The sequence below is a fragment of the Leucoraja erinacea genome, chromosome 27, assembly GCF_028641065.1.
Source record: "Leucoraja erinacea ecotype New England chromosome 27, Leri_hhj_1, whole genome shotgun sequence".
In the NCBI taxonomy this organism is placed as follows: Eukaryota; Metazoa; Chordata; class Chondrichthyes; order Rajiformes; family Rajidae; genus Leucoraja; species Leucoraja erinaceus.
Window position 1 is genome coordinate 13,000,461 of NC_073403.1, and position 17,326 is coordinate 13,017,786.

Here is a 17,326-nt window from a genome sequence, read left to right on the forward strand (position 1 = left end):
TCCCCACATATCCCTTGCTTCCTTTAGCCCTAAGAGCTAAATCTAACTCTCTCCTGAAAACAGCGAAGAAGCTACAGAAACCTCAGTGTTGGGTGTTAGTGCTGTGTAGTTGTTCGGCAGGGATGAATGACTGATGATCTGAAAAGCTCAGAATCACATAGCACAAAGAAAGCCCCTCCGACCAAGATGCCCCTCAAAATTAGTCCCATTTGCCTGCGTTTGGGCCAATCATTCTGTAGGCTGTATGTTGTGTACTATGTCCTGTTGTTGCCTCAGTGGTAGACATGTGTTCACTAGCCTCCTTTGGTCTCTGTAGATTAACATTTTTAGCCAATAGTTCCATGGGTGGCAATCACATTATAAGTGGTTCGTGAGTGACAGCAGCACAGAGGAAATGTAGAATTACTAAAACATTGTTCCAACCTCACTTGAATATACTAAATGACAACCTGCACAAGGGTTGAGAATTCCGAGGGTGTCCGCAAGATGAAGATGCTTCTTCTGATCTCCATCATTATTTGGATTCTGCTGGAGATTATTGGAGAACCCTGTCAGAGGAAACATTGACTCTGCTAGGCCTCAGTAGAACTTGATGCATTTCAATGACATCAGATATTCTTGCTCAATATAACTATTTTCTGAGAACATTTTGTTCCGAGCAGATAAACAGTACAAATTCGCAGTTAACGCTGTCTTGCATTGTTTAGAAGGTCTTGCAGGTACTTTTGGCAAGCAAGATATGGCCACCATATTTACCGTGGGCCACTGTTGCTCCAGAATCTAAATCAGAAAGTTACATGTTTGCTTTGCTCTCCAGGCCACCCTGAATGTATTAAAGGCTGACATTCTGCCTAGCTGCACTGTTCGACAAACCTTCCAGATGATCTGGTCATTAGTATATTTATTGCTCCATTAATCATCTTGCAGCACGTACCTTGGCGCTGTCTTTCCAATGTTGCACTGATTATACTTCAAATAGTATTTAATGAGATGCAAAATGCTTTATGGCATCCTGATTTCATAATCCTTACAAATCGTTCTCAAAATGGATTTATAAGTAACTTGGCAGCAGAAATGATACAAGTAGTAGGTCAAATTATCAGTTGTTGATGTGCATAAGGATTAGCAATCATCAGCTTTTGTTAGCTGTATCTTGCGGCTTCCATTATTTGGCCCGATTGACTATTCTCCACCAATCTTCCCGACTTTCCCTGTGCTGTAATTGTTGGTACCTTGTGCACATTAAGGTTAGGTTAACGCCTATGAAACTTCACAGACATGAGACCCTCTGCCATTCCTTCAATGTTTATTTTGTTATTTTTGTACAGTTATTGGCTGTGGAAATGCAGTCAGAGCATTTCAATTCCATAACTCTTTTACTAACCAAAAAATTAGGAGAATACGAGTTCAAATTCTGCCATAGCTACGTGAGAACTGAAGTTCAGTTTAAGTAAAATGTAAAAATATAAGTCAGTACATGAAACGGTCAGATTATGGTTGGAACTCTAATGCCCCTTAGGTAAAGCAGTCAGCCATCGAATGTTTGTCGAACACTTGCGCTCTGTCTGCCAAGGCAGACTTGCTCTTCTGATTGCTCACCATTTTAACTCCTCTTCCAATTTCCATACTGATCTTTCTATGCTATGTCTCCTCAATTGCCAAAGTGTAGCTACACATAAACTGGAGGAACAGCACCACATATTCCTCTTGAGTAGCTTGCATCCCAACGGTATGAACATTGAATTCTTCAATTTTAGGTAACTAACTTTACAAACACCCTCCCCCTTCCCTCCCCACCCCTTTATCCCCCCTCTTTCCTGTGCCACATCTGGATGCACACACATTTCTCCCTTTATTTCTCCTATCCTATTTGGACTTTCACCCATGTTCCTCTGGCTTCACAATTTGCACCTCTTCTATCCTTATCTCCTCATCTCACACTTTTTGTCTTTTTATCTCCAGCCTTTGTACAACCATCTCTGCCCGTCATAAACACTCCTCACTGTATCCGCCTATCACATAAGATAGATACAAAATGCTGGAGTAACTCAGCGGGACAGGCAGCATATCTGGAGAAAAGGCAAGGGTGATGTTTAAGGTCGAGGCCTTTCTTCAGAAGGGTCTCGACCCAAAACGTCACCCATTCCTTCTCTCTAGAGATGCTGCCTGTCCCATTGAGTTACTCCAGCATTTCATGTCATGGTTTGGTGTACATCATTGGTGTAAACCAGCATTTGCAGTTCCTTCTTCCACCTATCACTTTCCAGACTGTCTTGTCCCCACACTTTTTCCCCTCCACCCGTACCATAATCAGTCTGAAGAATGGACCTACCAAAAACATAGTCTATCCATGTTTTCCAGAGATGCTACTTGACTCGCAGAGTTCATCCAGCACTTTGTGTTTTATTTCTGTAAACCATCATCTGCAGTTCCATGTGTCTACAATCTAGTTTATAGATGTACTGATGTAAGGAACTATTAATTTTATTATTTGAGGGCTATTGGGAGCTGGCACAGAGGAGGAGATAAGACTTGGGGCAGTTCAGCCATGATTATATTGAATGACAGATCAGGTTTGAGTGGCCAAGTGGCTTATGCCTGCTCTTATTTTGTTAAGGGTCTGTCTCACTGGGCGATTTTTTCAGCGACTGCCGGCGTCATATCAGTGTCGCCAAAAGATTTTGAACATTTCAAAATCCAGCGGCGACAAAAAAATGTTGCGACACTTAAAAAAACACCACGCGTCTTATGTCATCATGCCGCGCCACACCGCAATTGTTTTGGTGACCTGATACATCAGTCAATGATGCCGGCAGTCGCTGAAAAAAAATCGCCAAGTGGGGCAGGCCCTTTTAGGCTCTTATTAGTTAACTGTTTATGAGTCATTTGTTCCTTTGATCTATCATTCAGTTAGATTGTGGTGGGTTTACACTTTAGCTCCTACCTTGTTTCTCTATCTTATAAAACCCCCGCACAACAAAAATAAATCATCCATCAATGTAAGTTTTAAAGTGTTCAGTTTATCGGTGTGAAGGAAACAGTACCAGATCTCCACTACCATGGGCACAATGTGTTGGCTTTGCTGCCGTCTCATAAATCTTTAACTAAATTAAAAGAAATAAGCAAGGGTCTCAGTGGAGACAATGATCAATGAGAGAAACCAGTGACATTCTCACCAGAACCCTCGGGGCTTGCAACAATGATCAAATTCAAATCTGTGACGTACTTGCACTCATTCAAACTCCATCTACTTCTATTACATCAACAAAGCACTTGCCAACAGAACAAAATTGAAGAAGGGTCTCGACCCGAAACGTTGCCCATTGAGTCTGAAGAAGGGTCTCGACCCGAAACATCGCCTAATCCTTCTCTCCATAGATGCTGCCTCACCCGCTGAGTTTCTCCAGCATTTGTCTACCTTTGATTTTTCCCGCATCTGCAGTTCTTTCTTAAAAATGTAACTCTATATGTGTGTGTGATAGTTAAAGCAGGTGTGTGTATAGAATGAGCCACAACATAATCGACTGCATTTGTGAAGTTTACATTAAAACACATTTTAATGTAAGCTTATTGTAATGTAAACTCAATTGTCGAGTATTTCATGCTTCAGAAAATGATTTTTTCATGACTCATAGTATTATTTTAAAACTACTGTAAAGATTGACTCCAATATATTTAGTTTGATTATATCTACTGGTTATTTGGCAGAAGCATGTTGGTGCATGAACAATATGAAGATCTAAAATACAAAGAGCTGAAGAACTCAATGGGTCAGACAGAATCTGTGGAGGGAATGGACAAATTATTCAGGTCAGGAGCCTTGAGTATGAAGATCCCTACCTGTAACACCATCTGTCCATTCCCTTTACAGATGCTGTGTGATCCACTGAGTCACTTTGCTTTTTGCTCAAGATTCCAGCATCTGCAGTCACTTGTGCCTCCAATATGAAGATCTATATTGTTATTTCCATCTCATCTTTTGTCCAGAATTCTTTCACAGCAAACCGACACATCGCTGACCAGTGGATTTTCCCTTTCGGCGAGTTGGGGGATTGGGGTCTGAGCATCCTGGGGTGAATCCTCCTGACATTGCTGGGCTGTTACACGACATGTTAAGGTGACCAAGGTGTGACCAAGGTGTACCTTGCATATACAGTCAGACAGATACAACAGGGTAACAGGTCCTTTATCCCACAGAGTTGTCATTAATGATTGACCCCACATTCATACTAATCCTAGATTACAGCAGTAGAGCCCAGGAACTGGCCCTTCGGCGCACAATGTCTGTGATGTTTATGATGTTGTTCTACAGTAATCCCATCTGCAAGCACGTGCATATGCTTTCATCCTCTGTCTGTTCGTGCATCTGTCAAATGCTTCTATCGTATTTACATCCATTGGCAGTGCCATCCAAGCACTTTTACCCTCTGTGTGAAATAGTAATTGGGATCGCTTGTATGTCATAATAAAGATGCTCTACTGCCGAGAACATGCACACTTGGGTCAGGGTCTTGTGCAAGTGTTGTGGTTCCGCTTTTAGGTTTAATGATCATCAGTGTTGAGCCATTTTACTTCACCACTTCCCCGTTAACACCAATTGCTGCAGTTAAACTGATCCCTACTATTCTACATCCCAGGGCTATGAGAGACGCCCACTCAGTTGACATTTTTAAACGGCAGCTAAAGACTTATCTTTTTAATCAAGCTTTTAACTGGCTTTACTTCCTTTGTCCTTTTACTCTCTCAATGCTATATTTTATATTTTTATATAAATCTGTGTCTTTTTTTAAATACTATTAACCACCCACGTTCTTACTGTTTTAAATTGTGTTTTTATTTAGACCTGTGTCCGTGTGGAAAGCACTTTGGGTTGCATTCAATTGTATGAAAAGTGATACACAAATAAAGTTATTATTGTAATTACATTGAGATTCTTCCAGTGTATGTCATGATTGGTTTCTTGCTCTGCTGTGGATTTAATTGACTTTTGAATTAATTTACTTTAACGCTTAATTAACGCCTTCATTCAGATTTTTGAGCAGTGTCATATTTCTTGCTTCATTAGCCCCGTTTTCTAATATCTGTCTTGAAATTATGCTGGCCATTTACTGGTGTGTGTGTGTGTGCACAAAATTAATGTTTATTCCAATGTTTGATACTGTAATAAAAGTAACATAAAGTCATTTCATGAGACTCGTGCAAGCCATAAAATTAATTCACAAACTGCTTATTATTTTCAGTGCTCTGCTTCTGAATTATTTTTGTTTTTACCAGAGTTAACATGTAGCTAGCCACTTGCAAACAATTTCATACCCAGATACTCTGAATGCACACTTCAGGCATGGGGTTACTCCTGCACCAGTTTCTATATTTAGGTGGAATGAATTTCAATGTTTCCCTTGCAACTCTCTCTCTTGTTTGATAGGTTATTTTGACCATTAGTGGGCACTTCCAAGACAACGATGTCCTCCCAATAACATGATGGAATGGGACTCATGTGCTGAGGATAAGCTTTACCTTTACCTCGTTCTGCCCTCTCCACATCTCGCAATACCTCCTACATTGTACCAAACCGGCTACATTGCTCTTGACTCCGATGTCACACCAAACTACCCAACACTCAGAGCTTGACACCACAACCCTACTTTAGCCCAAACTGAACTGTGTGATGTCCTGATCTCTCAACCTCTACCCCTAGACCCCAACCATCAAGTCTCCAGAATCTGTAATCTCCATAACCCAGGCCTCAACCCCATTACTATCCTTCCTTTCCATTGACCTTCTCCCAATTACAGAACTGGACTACTCCTACACTTCCACCCTAATACAGGGCACAGGCTGATAAAGTGATCCTGATCCTGTTGGTTCAACTTCAGAACAATCCACAGGATGACATGTTTCCACTCCCCAAAAAATGCACTGAAGATTGCAGTGTGGATGAACCATGACCAACTGAAACACTGGCACCTCATCATTATGCCCATCAATATGGCCAACATAACCAAGGAAATTCACACCGCACTCATTCCTTCTTCTCCCCTCTTCCATCGGGCAGAAGATACAAAAGTCTGAAAACCCATACCACCAGAATCAAGGATAGTTTCTTAAGACACGAGATAAAGATTTATTCCGATCCCCCGCTCTACCTTGTTGTGGCCCTTGCACTTTTTCTTTTATCTGCACTCTCTCTGTAGCTGTGATGTTGCATTCTGTATTGTTTAATTGTAATCATGTATGAGTGATTTACCAAGATACCATGCAAAAAATAGTTTTTCACTGTACTTCAATACATGTGACAATAATACACCAAAACCAATACCATCCCATCCTCCCAATGGGGGCCTGGAATTTCTAGTCATCATGACTCTCTATGCACAGTGATGATGCTCACGTGTTTGATACAGGTGAGGGAAGTTAATCCCAAACCTATTGACTCCTCAGCATCATATCTAGCAGCTTCATAAAGGGCAGCACAGTGGTAGAGTCGCTACCTTACAGCGCCAGAGACCCAGGTTCAATCCTGACTATGGGTGTTGCCTGCACTGAGTGTGGGTTTTCTCCGGATGCCCCGGGTTCCTCCCACATTCCAAAGACGTGCAGGTTTGTTGGTTTTTGTAAACTGTCCCTAGTCTGTAGGATGGAACTAGTGTACGGAAATCACTGATCGGCACAAACCTGGTGGGCTGAAGGGCACATGTTTGCACGCTGTATCTATAAATTAAATGAAATAATTTGAATGTCTTCACCATCACTACCCTCGTTCACCCCAGAAATTCCTCCATGGGATGAACGAGGTTTGTTCTCAATTAATCCCATTCTAATAATTTCCTTACAGTGAGATGATGCAAGCCTTTATTCCAGATCTTAATATTTTGGATGAGATAAAGAATTGGGAATCAGAATTCAATGTCAGTATAAGTGACATTGGCGTGTACTTTTACGTAATAAAATGTAATAATGATATTTTGAATTGCAGATGATTGAACAAGGAGGAGCAGCAGCAGGACTTTCGGTTTGAGTTCACAAGACATTAAGAGCGATATTTCTAATGATTCTCTGTTCTGTTCCTTCTAACCACAATGGTCCACAAAGCACCAACCATAGATTCTTCGCTCCATGATCCTGCCATCACCAAGACCCAGGCACTCAGCCATTCAAAATTGTTCCCTGTTCCAGTGCTGGCACCTTTGTACCAGCCTTTCAGACACTAAGAAGCACAACCTTTCAACTTCAATTACGTCCTTCAGATCTTTTGTAACCTTTCCTTCGGCAACCCTCGACAAACTACACCCAGTCCTTCTTCCTGTCCGACCCTTTGTTACACATAGGGCAGGAACAGGTCCTTCAACCCACAATGTCTGTGTCGAACGTGATGCCAAATTAAATTAATTTCCACATGATCCATATCTCTCGATTTCCTGCATATTCATGTGACTATCTAAAATCTTCTTGAAGAGCTCTATCATAACGGTTTCCCCACCAGCCCTGATAATGCATTCCAGGCACTAATCTCTCACTGCCCCGCACATTCCTTCAAGTTTCTCTCCCTGACCTCAAAGTTATGCTCTGTAGTATTCAACAATTTCACCCTGGGGGGGGGGAAGGTTCTGATTTATCCACCCTATCTATGCCAATAAATTCTGAAATGTGGGGGGGGGGGAATTGAATTGAAACAGGGACACCTTGATCTGCAGTCAAATGCTCGACCACTTAACTCACTTAACTATACACCCCTTGCAATATATTTGCTCTTTGAACTGACCGTCCTATTTTTCTCACAAACTTAAAAACAATATCCGTGGAAAAAAAATTTTCGACCCGAAAAGTTGCCTATTTCCTTTGCTCCATAGATGCTGCCTCACCCGCTGAGTTTCTCCAGCATTTTTGTCTAGCTTCAGTGACAGAATTGTAGTGAGGGCGAGGGCAGGGGGGGAGGACATGACTTCAGAATTAAGGGACAGAAGTTTAGGGGTAATATGAGGGGGAACTTCTTTACTCAGAGAGTGGTAGCGGTGTGGAATGAGCTTCCAGTGGAAGTGGTGGAGGCAGGTTCATTGGTATCATTTAAAAATAAATTGGATAGGCATATGGATGAGAAGGGAATGGAGGGTTATGGTGGGACTAAGGGAAAAAAAAATTTGTTCAGCACGGACTTGTAGGGCTGAGATGGCCTGTTTCCGTGCTGTAATTGTTATATGGTTCTATGGTTATAGGAGCGAGAAGGGTGGATTAACTGTGATATTACCTGTTAAAATTAAATTAAAATAGAAAAGCAATAAAAATGTGTTACTTTTCTTGGAACCGGGAATTATGATGATTTGGTTAAGACTGATTACATTTCTGAAGGGATTGGACAGAACAGATATAAACAGACATGCCTGCAGTGGTTGAAGGATTACAGGATTTAAGGAACATGGAAATCAAACCAAACACAGGAGAATTAAGATAGAGGATAGGGCTTTTTGGAGATAATGATAAATGAGAGCTAATAACTGAAGCACGGAGCAAGCCAGCATCAGAGATTAGATTGATAGAGTAAAGCGGGCTAGTTAGAATGGAAGGCATGTTATGTAGGAGGATGTCAATTTGTTAGGTTAATTGGCCACTGTTCACTGTACCATCACATCTCCCAGTTCTGACTGAACCTCTGAAACACTTCACATTCATGTTGATCATAGGTTAGTTCTGTCCAATCTTTTCCGAAATGTAATCATTCGTAATAAAATCATAATTCTCAGATTTGAGAGAGTAGCACTGAATTTTATTACTTTTCTATTTCAATTTACTTTTTAACAGGGTAATTCAATTTTCTTTTGTCATGGTGCATTAGAGCTGGTGACAGTCCAGTCTGAATGAATGAATCGAAGCTGAAGACCCGTGTTGTGGAGATCGCCTGGACTATCATTACGTGGTGAGGGTGGACAACTATTCTTGTCACCCCTGTCCGGTAAGCAATGGATAAGTCAGGGTGGTTTGTCACACAGCCTTTCTGGAAGGCGGCCCAGTAGTGCAGCAGGTAGAAGTACTGCCAACCGACAACCTGGCTCAGATCCTGCTACTTGCGTGGAGTTTGCATGTTATCCTGTGGCAGCGTGGCTTTCATCCGGGAATCATAAGATCATAAACCATAGGAGCAAAATTAGGCCATTTGGCCCATCAAGTCTGCTCCATGGCTGATCTATTTCTCTCAACCCCATGCTCCTGCCTTCTCCCTGTTAATCTTTGACACCCTTACGAATCAAGAACCTACCAATCTCTGCATTAGATCTTGTTTCCTCCCAAATCACCATAAACACTTGGGTTGGCAGGTCTATTGGTTGCTGTAAATTGCCCCTTGTGTAGATGAGTGATAGAATCATTGAGGGGTTGATGAGAAAGTGGAGAGAAAAAAATAGAATTAGTATAAATGGGTGCTTGATGCTAATGTGGACTTGGTGGGCTGCAGGGTTTGTATCTGTGTGTTCAAGAAGGAACTGCAGATGCTAGAAAATCAAAGGCAGACAAAAATGCTGGAGATTCAACTCCGCTGAGTTTCTCCAGAATTTTTGTCTACCTTTGTATCTGTGTGTGTTAACTCTGACTCTACTCTCTCCGAGTCAACACACTGCGCACTGCCTGGGGGTGGATTTTGTTAACTGTGAACGGCAGTCAGTTGTCTAACATAAAGCTGCATTGTCTTGTTCTACATCCAACCACCTTTGTTATGGATCAGTGGTAGCTTTCTTGCTTCTGAGAGTTGGAGTTTTGTGTTCACATCTCATTCCAAAAAGATACAGCGTAAACTCTCACAAAGAAATGGGAGTTAGCGAAACAGTCTGATTAGTCTAAGTGGGGTATCAAAGAGTAAATTAAATGTGTTTGGGTGGGAAACAGGAAGAAAATGAGAGTGTCGATTGAACATGGTGAGGCTTCATGGTAATGGACTGGGTGGGGTGATAGTTTATTCCCCGACATGAACCATAAAATGAAGACAAACAATTTCTATGATACTGCAAATACAATGCCTTGTAATATTAGTAGAAGTACTTACCTGAAGAGACACAGAATTACTAAGGCAGCACTCAGGGACAGCAGGGATAGGCTGTGTCCAACAGTGTAACTGATCTTCACAGCTTGTAGAAATATTCCCTGAATGATAAAATAACAGCAATGACTTTAAGGCCGTAACTGCATTCAGATTCTTTAAAGTTAAATCGACACAAAGTGCTGGAGTGACTCAGCATCCCTAAAGAACATGGATAGGCTACATTTTGGCTAGAGACCCTTTTTCTGAAGAAGGCTCTGAATCCAAATCGTTGTCTATCCATGTTCTCCACAATTGCAACCTGACCTTCTGAGTTACTCCAGCACTTTGTGTCGATTTGTGCATTGACAAGCATCTGTAGTTCTTTGTTTGTACTAGGTTATGGTCATGTACACCAAGGCACAATGAAGTGCCTTGTTTGTATGAAGCTCGTGGCGAAAACAGTAAATAGTAGTGATAGATACAACAATAAGTACAGGAAATTAATGTAAAACTGTGAATGAAGGTTGTTGTTCAAATCAGAATACTGAAGTACAATAACAGAATAACCCTGTGGGGCCAGTACGGATTGTGGCAGCACCTCTGGTAAGGTATGAAAGAAGTATTTGGTTCATGAGTCTGACAGGGTTCTTTAGATAATTTTCCCAAGATTGCACAAAAAAACCCCTCTAATAATCATTTAATCAATTACAATCAATAAGTTTACAACTGATCCAGATATCCTGTGGTGTAGTGTTTTTGGAACCATTGATCTACAGTCGTTTTTTGAGCCCATGGTGACTTTTACGTATTAAATTACTCAAATACTCTATCCTGAGCATTTCTAAAGGAACGCTTTAGAATTTGTGTTTGAGTTACTCAACGCTAACAGCTTCCACTGCATCCTGTCCACTGATTAGTTCAGGGTTGAAATGCCTCTTCCCCAATCTCATCAACGCCTCAAATGCCTTGCACCCCTTTCTTTCCACAGGGTCCCTATAGGGTACAGAGAAGGCTAAAAACCCTCAGAAACTAATTTGTAAAAAATGCCCTGGGCAGTAGCTTTCTTGATGGTAACATAAATCCCAGCCTAGAACTGTCCCCAAATGTAATTCCTTTTGCATGGATCACGATTTAAATGGTGATTACGTTTACAAAGGAAAAGAAGATCCTGGTCACAAAACAAAAAACAAAAATAGTGACAGTGATCAAATCCTTCCACGGATGCTGCCTGACCCGCTGAGTTACTCCAACACTTTGTGATTTAAGTAGTTTTCCATTGATTGCAAAGCATCTTGAGATATTATGGTGAAAGGTGGCGTGTCAGAACACGATAGGGTAGAAGTGAGTACGATTCTGGAAGGGAAAGCACCGACCTTAATGTCGTCTTCCATGTTGCTTATGTTGATGCCACACGCAATAGAGTAAGAATGCAACAGCTCAGTCCAACCTTCATCAGTGCACTGTCTGCTCACGTTCCCTGGGGCAAGAGAAATGCCATTAGAACGGTAATTCACAACGACCGACTGGTGAAGCCAAAGACCTGGAATTCACAGCAACCAGGGTGAATAGTTTTATTAGTGAGAGCTATCGTCGATGACGTCCAAAAGCATTATGCTTTCCTATTTAACGTTAGTATTGTAGGAGAAGAGGAGAGAAACACTGCTTGGGAGTGATCTTCAAGAGGATATCAATGACATTTTCAAGGCAAAATCCATTGAGAATCTTTGATGGGGTTACTTGCCACCTTGGCCGAACTGTAGAAATAAATAAGTGAATGTATTGCAGCCAGAAAGTGACTACTGAAACATTCATAATGGATACACAATCAAGATACAATGCCCAGACTAATGATGGTGGATTCCTTCAGCACATATCAATTATAGGCTAAGGAACTGCTCACACCTACAGCAAGATAAGAAGACATGATATACAGTAGCATTTTCAATATTGAAATCTGAAACAAAACAGAAAATCCAGGAACCATATTCTTTATCATCATTGTTTAAAAAAAGATCATTTCTGGGATCTTGCTTTGCTATGTTTCCCCATGTTACAACTGTGACATAGTTGGGTAGTATTAATTCCTTCCGCAGATGATGCCTGACCCGCTGAGTTCCTCCTCTTTGTGATTTAGGTATCTAAATTTTCATTGGGTGCAAAGCATCTTGAGATATTATGGTGACGGACGACATGTCAGAGCAAATCGTTCCTTCTCCACTGTGAATTCCAACAAACCAGAAGCATAGGCCGATCATTCTACTTTCCCGTTTAATTCTTATGTTTCTGCTACCTCTTTGTGTTCTAGAAAGTCTTTATGTCGAAATAAATACATGGAGTCAGGCAGCAAGACAATCCCAAACTGAACCTTGGAACGCCAGGTCTGAAGGTAGGTCAGACAGACCCATCTCCCCTCTCAATAGTTGCCTTGTCAACTAGATTCCGTTGGGCTGTGGCCCATTTCATAAATGGCAAATATTAGCCAAGACTCAACTTCTAATGCAGATAAATTGGAAACATTATCTGGAAATGGAAACTTTTGGATGAGGCCGACACTTTAAAGGTAAAGTATAATGAGAAGATCTTGGTATAAGAGTCCACAGATCTTGGGTCTGATGATGGTGAGCCAATGTACACAGAAAAATCTATTCCCTAGAATGCGCCATTTTAATAAGCAGAAATATTCCACAATGAGAATTGATTTTCCTGGTCATTTTGACAAGTTGTTTGCAGTAAGCCCCTTTGTAAGGACAGTTAAGTCCACATTACCATTTCTAATCTTTAAACTATAATATTAGGCCAACAATAATAAGCTTTTATCTTTTGTTCAGAATTTCTACGCTACTAACCACTGAGGAGTAGTTGTTATTTCGAATGCAATGATTAGTTTTTTCCTGAAATTGGGTTCTGCTTGCCAAGAATGTTTATTGGGAAGTTAGATAAACTGATTTATGAGTTGTGGGATTTTCTGTGCAAGAATGGGGATTAAGGGAACATTCTTTGAATGTGAGGTAGTGTTCCCAATTTAATCCTATTTATAATGACTGAGATAAAGGCGCAGAGAGTAATGTATCAATGTTTGTCACTAGTTTAGGGAGGTTTGTTACATAGACTGGATTCAAAAGGACATGGACTGACTAAATGAATGAAGAAAAAAAGACATAGCACAGAGGTTAATTTGTGAAGTTTGAAGACTTATTTTAGAATTTAACCAAGAAATTCTGGAATTTTCCACAGTTCAGGAACTGTAGAAAAGAAAATTACAAACTGCAAGTTGCAAAGAGGTTGAGAATCCATTTGCACAAAGCTGGCAGGAATATCGAAAAGGCTGATGGGATACAACAAGAGGCCTCAGCCACGGGATGGATGGCTCACCCCAATTTTGTACATTTCCTCAAGGTGCAGTCTTATCCTTATCCATCGCTTAAAATTTATGTTGCCAGACTAGTTTCCCAGAACCTCCGATTTATTATGAGTTAAAATGGATAGAAGGTGCATTCACAATGGTATTGAGAAGAGGGGATGGAGCAAAGGAGCAAAGAACAGGAGTGCATCACCTCACAAACTATTGCCCCCATGACTATCTTTTATCGTACTTTACTGGACTATATCTTGCACTAAACGTTATTCCCTTTATCCTGAATCTACACTGTGGATGGCTTGATTGTAATCATGTACAGTCTTTCAGCTGACTGGATAGCACGCAACATAAAAGCATTTCACTGTACCTTGGTACACAGACAATAAACTAAGCTAAGCTAATCTGCATCTGCACATAGTGGATGGTTTGATTGCAATCATGTATGGTTATTCTCAATCCCCAGGGAGAAGCAACAGCAGCCCTGAGGTTGTAACAGAAACCATAAAATGGCACAAACCTTCTCTCTATCATTCATTTTGTAATCTGAACCAGCATGCCCCCAAAATAAAAACAGGAATGAACCGATAAACATAAACCTAATGGTCACAGATTGACTAGCAGGTGATGGCTTAAATACCAAATTTGGAGCCATTTGTGACCAGTTTGGACATTACAGATCTATATCAGTACAAGAAAGTGCAAGAGTTCCTTATTGAGGTTAAGACCTTAAAAGTCCTGTCCCACGATGCGAGTTTACCCAAGAGCTCTCCCGAGTTTAAAAAAAAAACAAACTCGTGGTAAGTACGTAAATGTACATAGCAGGTACGTCGGAGCACGTGGATGTCTCCTAGCGGCTCGTAATGCTAACGGCAGGTTCTCGGGAAATGCGGAAACTCGTGAAGTTTTTTCAACAGTGTGAAAAATTTCCAAGAGTAAAAAAATACTTGCGATGAAGTACCACAAGTTTTTGTTTTTTTTTTAAAACTCGGGAGAGCTCTTGGGTAAACTCGCATCGTGGGACAGGGCCTTAAGATCCCGTTAGTGTTTGGGTATCCATTTTACTGTTAAGTTTCTGAAGGTCATTTCTCCAGCAATGTGCCAAAGAAACTCACAGACGGAAATGAGTAATGTAAATTGCTTGCTTGTGAAATGAATGTTGAATTTTTCTCTGCTCTGGTTGGTGTGTTTGCTATCTGTGATGAATTGATACTTTTGAAAGTATTGGCTTTTGCGTTAAAGAGTGATTGAAATATTATCAATTCCTACCCTGTGAACAGAGCTTACAGGAAATCATTCATGTGACAACAAGAGGCTTGAATGAAATTACTTGAGCACAGACCATCAGGGACGGGGTAGTTTCAGCAATATTCAAGTTCTCTGGGTGCATCTGTATGAACCTATCAATAATATTGAGTTCCTTTACCCTACTGCTCACACTTTCTAATCAACAGTGAAAAGGGTACATTTCTGGCAGAACCTTTAAGGCGTATTTAATGCTAGTGTCAGATCATTCCCCAAGTGGAGAACACAGATCTCCATTTCAAATCAAATTCTACTTAAATTCTGCAGGGATTAGTGTTGGGACCTATGTTGTTGATATATATATATATATATGACCTGAACGAAAATGTAGATGGGCTAAATAGTATGTTTGCAGATGACACAAGAATAGATGAGATTGTGAATAGTGAAGAAGGTTGCCGAAGTATACAGCAGGATGTGGAGCAGTTGGAGTTCCAGGTAAATAAATGCCAGATGCAGTTGAATCTGAACAAGTGTGAAGTGTTGCATTTTGACAGGTTAAAGTCGAAGTGGAAACTATGTGGTAGTTGGAAGGATCCTTCGTTACTTTGATGATCTTGGGCTGCAACTTCATAGCTTCCTGAAAGTGGCAACACAAGTAGATAAAATAGTGAGGAAGTCATAGGACATGGGGCATTGAGTATAAAAGTCAGGAAGTTATGTTGCAGCTTCATAATTCATTAGGCTACATTTTGAGTATTGTGTGCAGTTCTGGTCACCCCTCTGTGAAGAAAGTAGAGGCTTTGGAGAGGATGCAGAAGAGATTCACTGGGATGTTCCTGATTAGAGGGCATCAGTTACAAGTGTTTAAGGGAAATGTTTTTTTACACAGAAAGTGGTGGGTGCCTGGAATGCACTGCCACAGGAATTGATGGAAATGTCATCGACGATCAACTGGACTCTGATAACTTGCATTCATTTCCCCCAGACACGCTTTATTTACTTGTGCTTAATGAGAGCAGCACAGACCCAGTTACTGCACTGCACTGAAATTCCAATCAGAACGGTCAACTTTTTATACAGATTATGACCCTTGAAATTGTGAGCACTTTCTAATTTCTTATCATCAATAACAATATGTTCTCAAAACATGAATATACAAATACAATAACACTAATACAAGTCAACCTACATGCTATTTAATCCTTTATTTAATTTTCAATATCATGAACCTTGTAGTGTGCGTCAAGAAATACCCATCGCAAAACATCGGGAAACGTCAATGAATGCCAATCAGGAACATTGATGTGCGTCAATGAGTGTCTAAAGGCTGTTGTGCTGTACAGCTATCCTAACCTTTGTCATACTGCGGTTTACACATTGTGCTGTACAGTTATCTTAACCTTTGTCACACTGCAGCTTGCACAGTATCATTTGTTATTTATACAGACATGAATATGCAGGCAATGGAGGCATATGGAGCATCTGCAGGCTGATGGGGTTAATTTAATTTTGTATCATGGTCGGCACAGACATTGTGGGCCTGTTCCAGTGCTGCACTGCTCTATGTTCTAAACTGACCTGTACACCCTCTGCAGAAGAGACAAGGACTTTAAGACTTTTGCCTTCCATCACAGTGAGGAAGTGCCTGGTAGACGCACTCTGGTGGATATTAAACTGTGTTAAGTGTGTGTTTTGTTGTTTTAATCTATGTTATGAATGCAGGGTATACATTTTATTTCAGACTGAAATATCTGAATGGCAATAAAGTATACTTTACTTTACACTGTACTGAAGTGGCATCCAGATTTTGTACAGGGTTTCATTTGGTAAACTGGCTCACGTGGGAAGCTGGTGACTTTCAGCTATTGTTGTTGAGAAAGAAGATGGTGCCTGTGGGCAAAGATCCTGGAGCACCCAGTAAATAAAGCTCGTTATTGGGAATTTGTATAACGTCCTGTTCATTGCAAATTCCCCACGAGTTTGAGGTTTAGGTACGTGCAGTGTTTTGTTTATTTAATGTTTTACTCTGCGCAAATCACAGCAGCACCACTTTTTGAAAGGAAGAGTTAATACAAACTTTGTCAAGGGACAAAACAAAATGCCAACCAGAAATATTAGCCATAGCGAGCTGTCAGAATCAACTCATTTACGAATACCCATGACAAGATTATGCCTTTGCATAACGATGTTCCACTGAAAGCACTGTAAGCCCAGGCGCTCGAGTGTACTGAGAATGCAATGATGACCCTTTTGTGGCTCCTTTTGAGAAATACTTCCACTTGTCACTAATAAATAGATTGGCCCGTGGGCAAGCCGAAAGTGTTGAGAGCCAAACATTCCATTTTGTTTCATTTCCTTCTAATTTTTATACCAGATTGTCATAAAACTGGAGGGCTCCCAAGTCTCTTCAGAAATGTGAGTGTTGCTTTGTCAGTCACTGAGCAGCTTATGAGCATCTTGAGGCAGGAGATTGCAGTGCTTTGTTTTAGCCTGAGTAGCATTGGTGAGCAGTGTCAGCAGGGCTGGTAGTGATCCCTCTCACCACTGTCTCAGATGGGCTCAAATCCTTCCCCCAAATATCTGAGCCAGGCATAGAGAGGGACATGGGATCGCGGGATGACCGAAATGGAGGTGACAGATGCCACTGACCTTTGTCACCAGCTACAGCTGGGCCTGTTAAATGGTGCCCAAATGGCAAATCTTGCATGTTGACTCAA

General features: G+C 41.0%; 1 protein-coding gene across 3 annotated transcripts in view; it reads right to left on the bottom strand.

Annotated features, from left to right (window-relative positions):
- The window catches only part of LOC129710224 (vasoactive intestinal polypeptide receptor-like), a 60,900-nt gene that overhangs the window by 19,057 nt on the left and 24,517 nt on the right, over window positions 1–17,326 (bottom strand). For all 3 annotated transcript variants that reach the window (XM_055657066.1, XM_055657065.1, XM_055657067.1), the window contains exons 4-5: window positions 11,380–11,483; window positions 10,031–10,128 (exon numbers count right to left, since the gene is read on the bottom strand). In XM_055657066.1, the coding sequence (XP_055513041.1) occupies window positions 10,031–10,128; window positions 11,380–11,483 (202 nt within the window). The remainder of the gene's footprint in view (window positions 1–10,030; window positions 10,129–11,379; window positions 11,484–17,326) is intronic.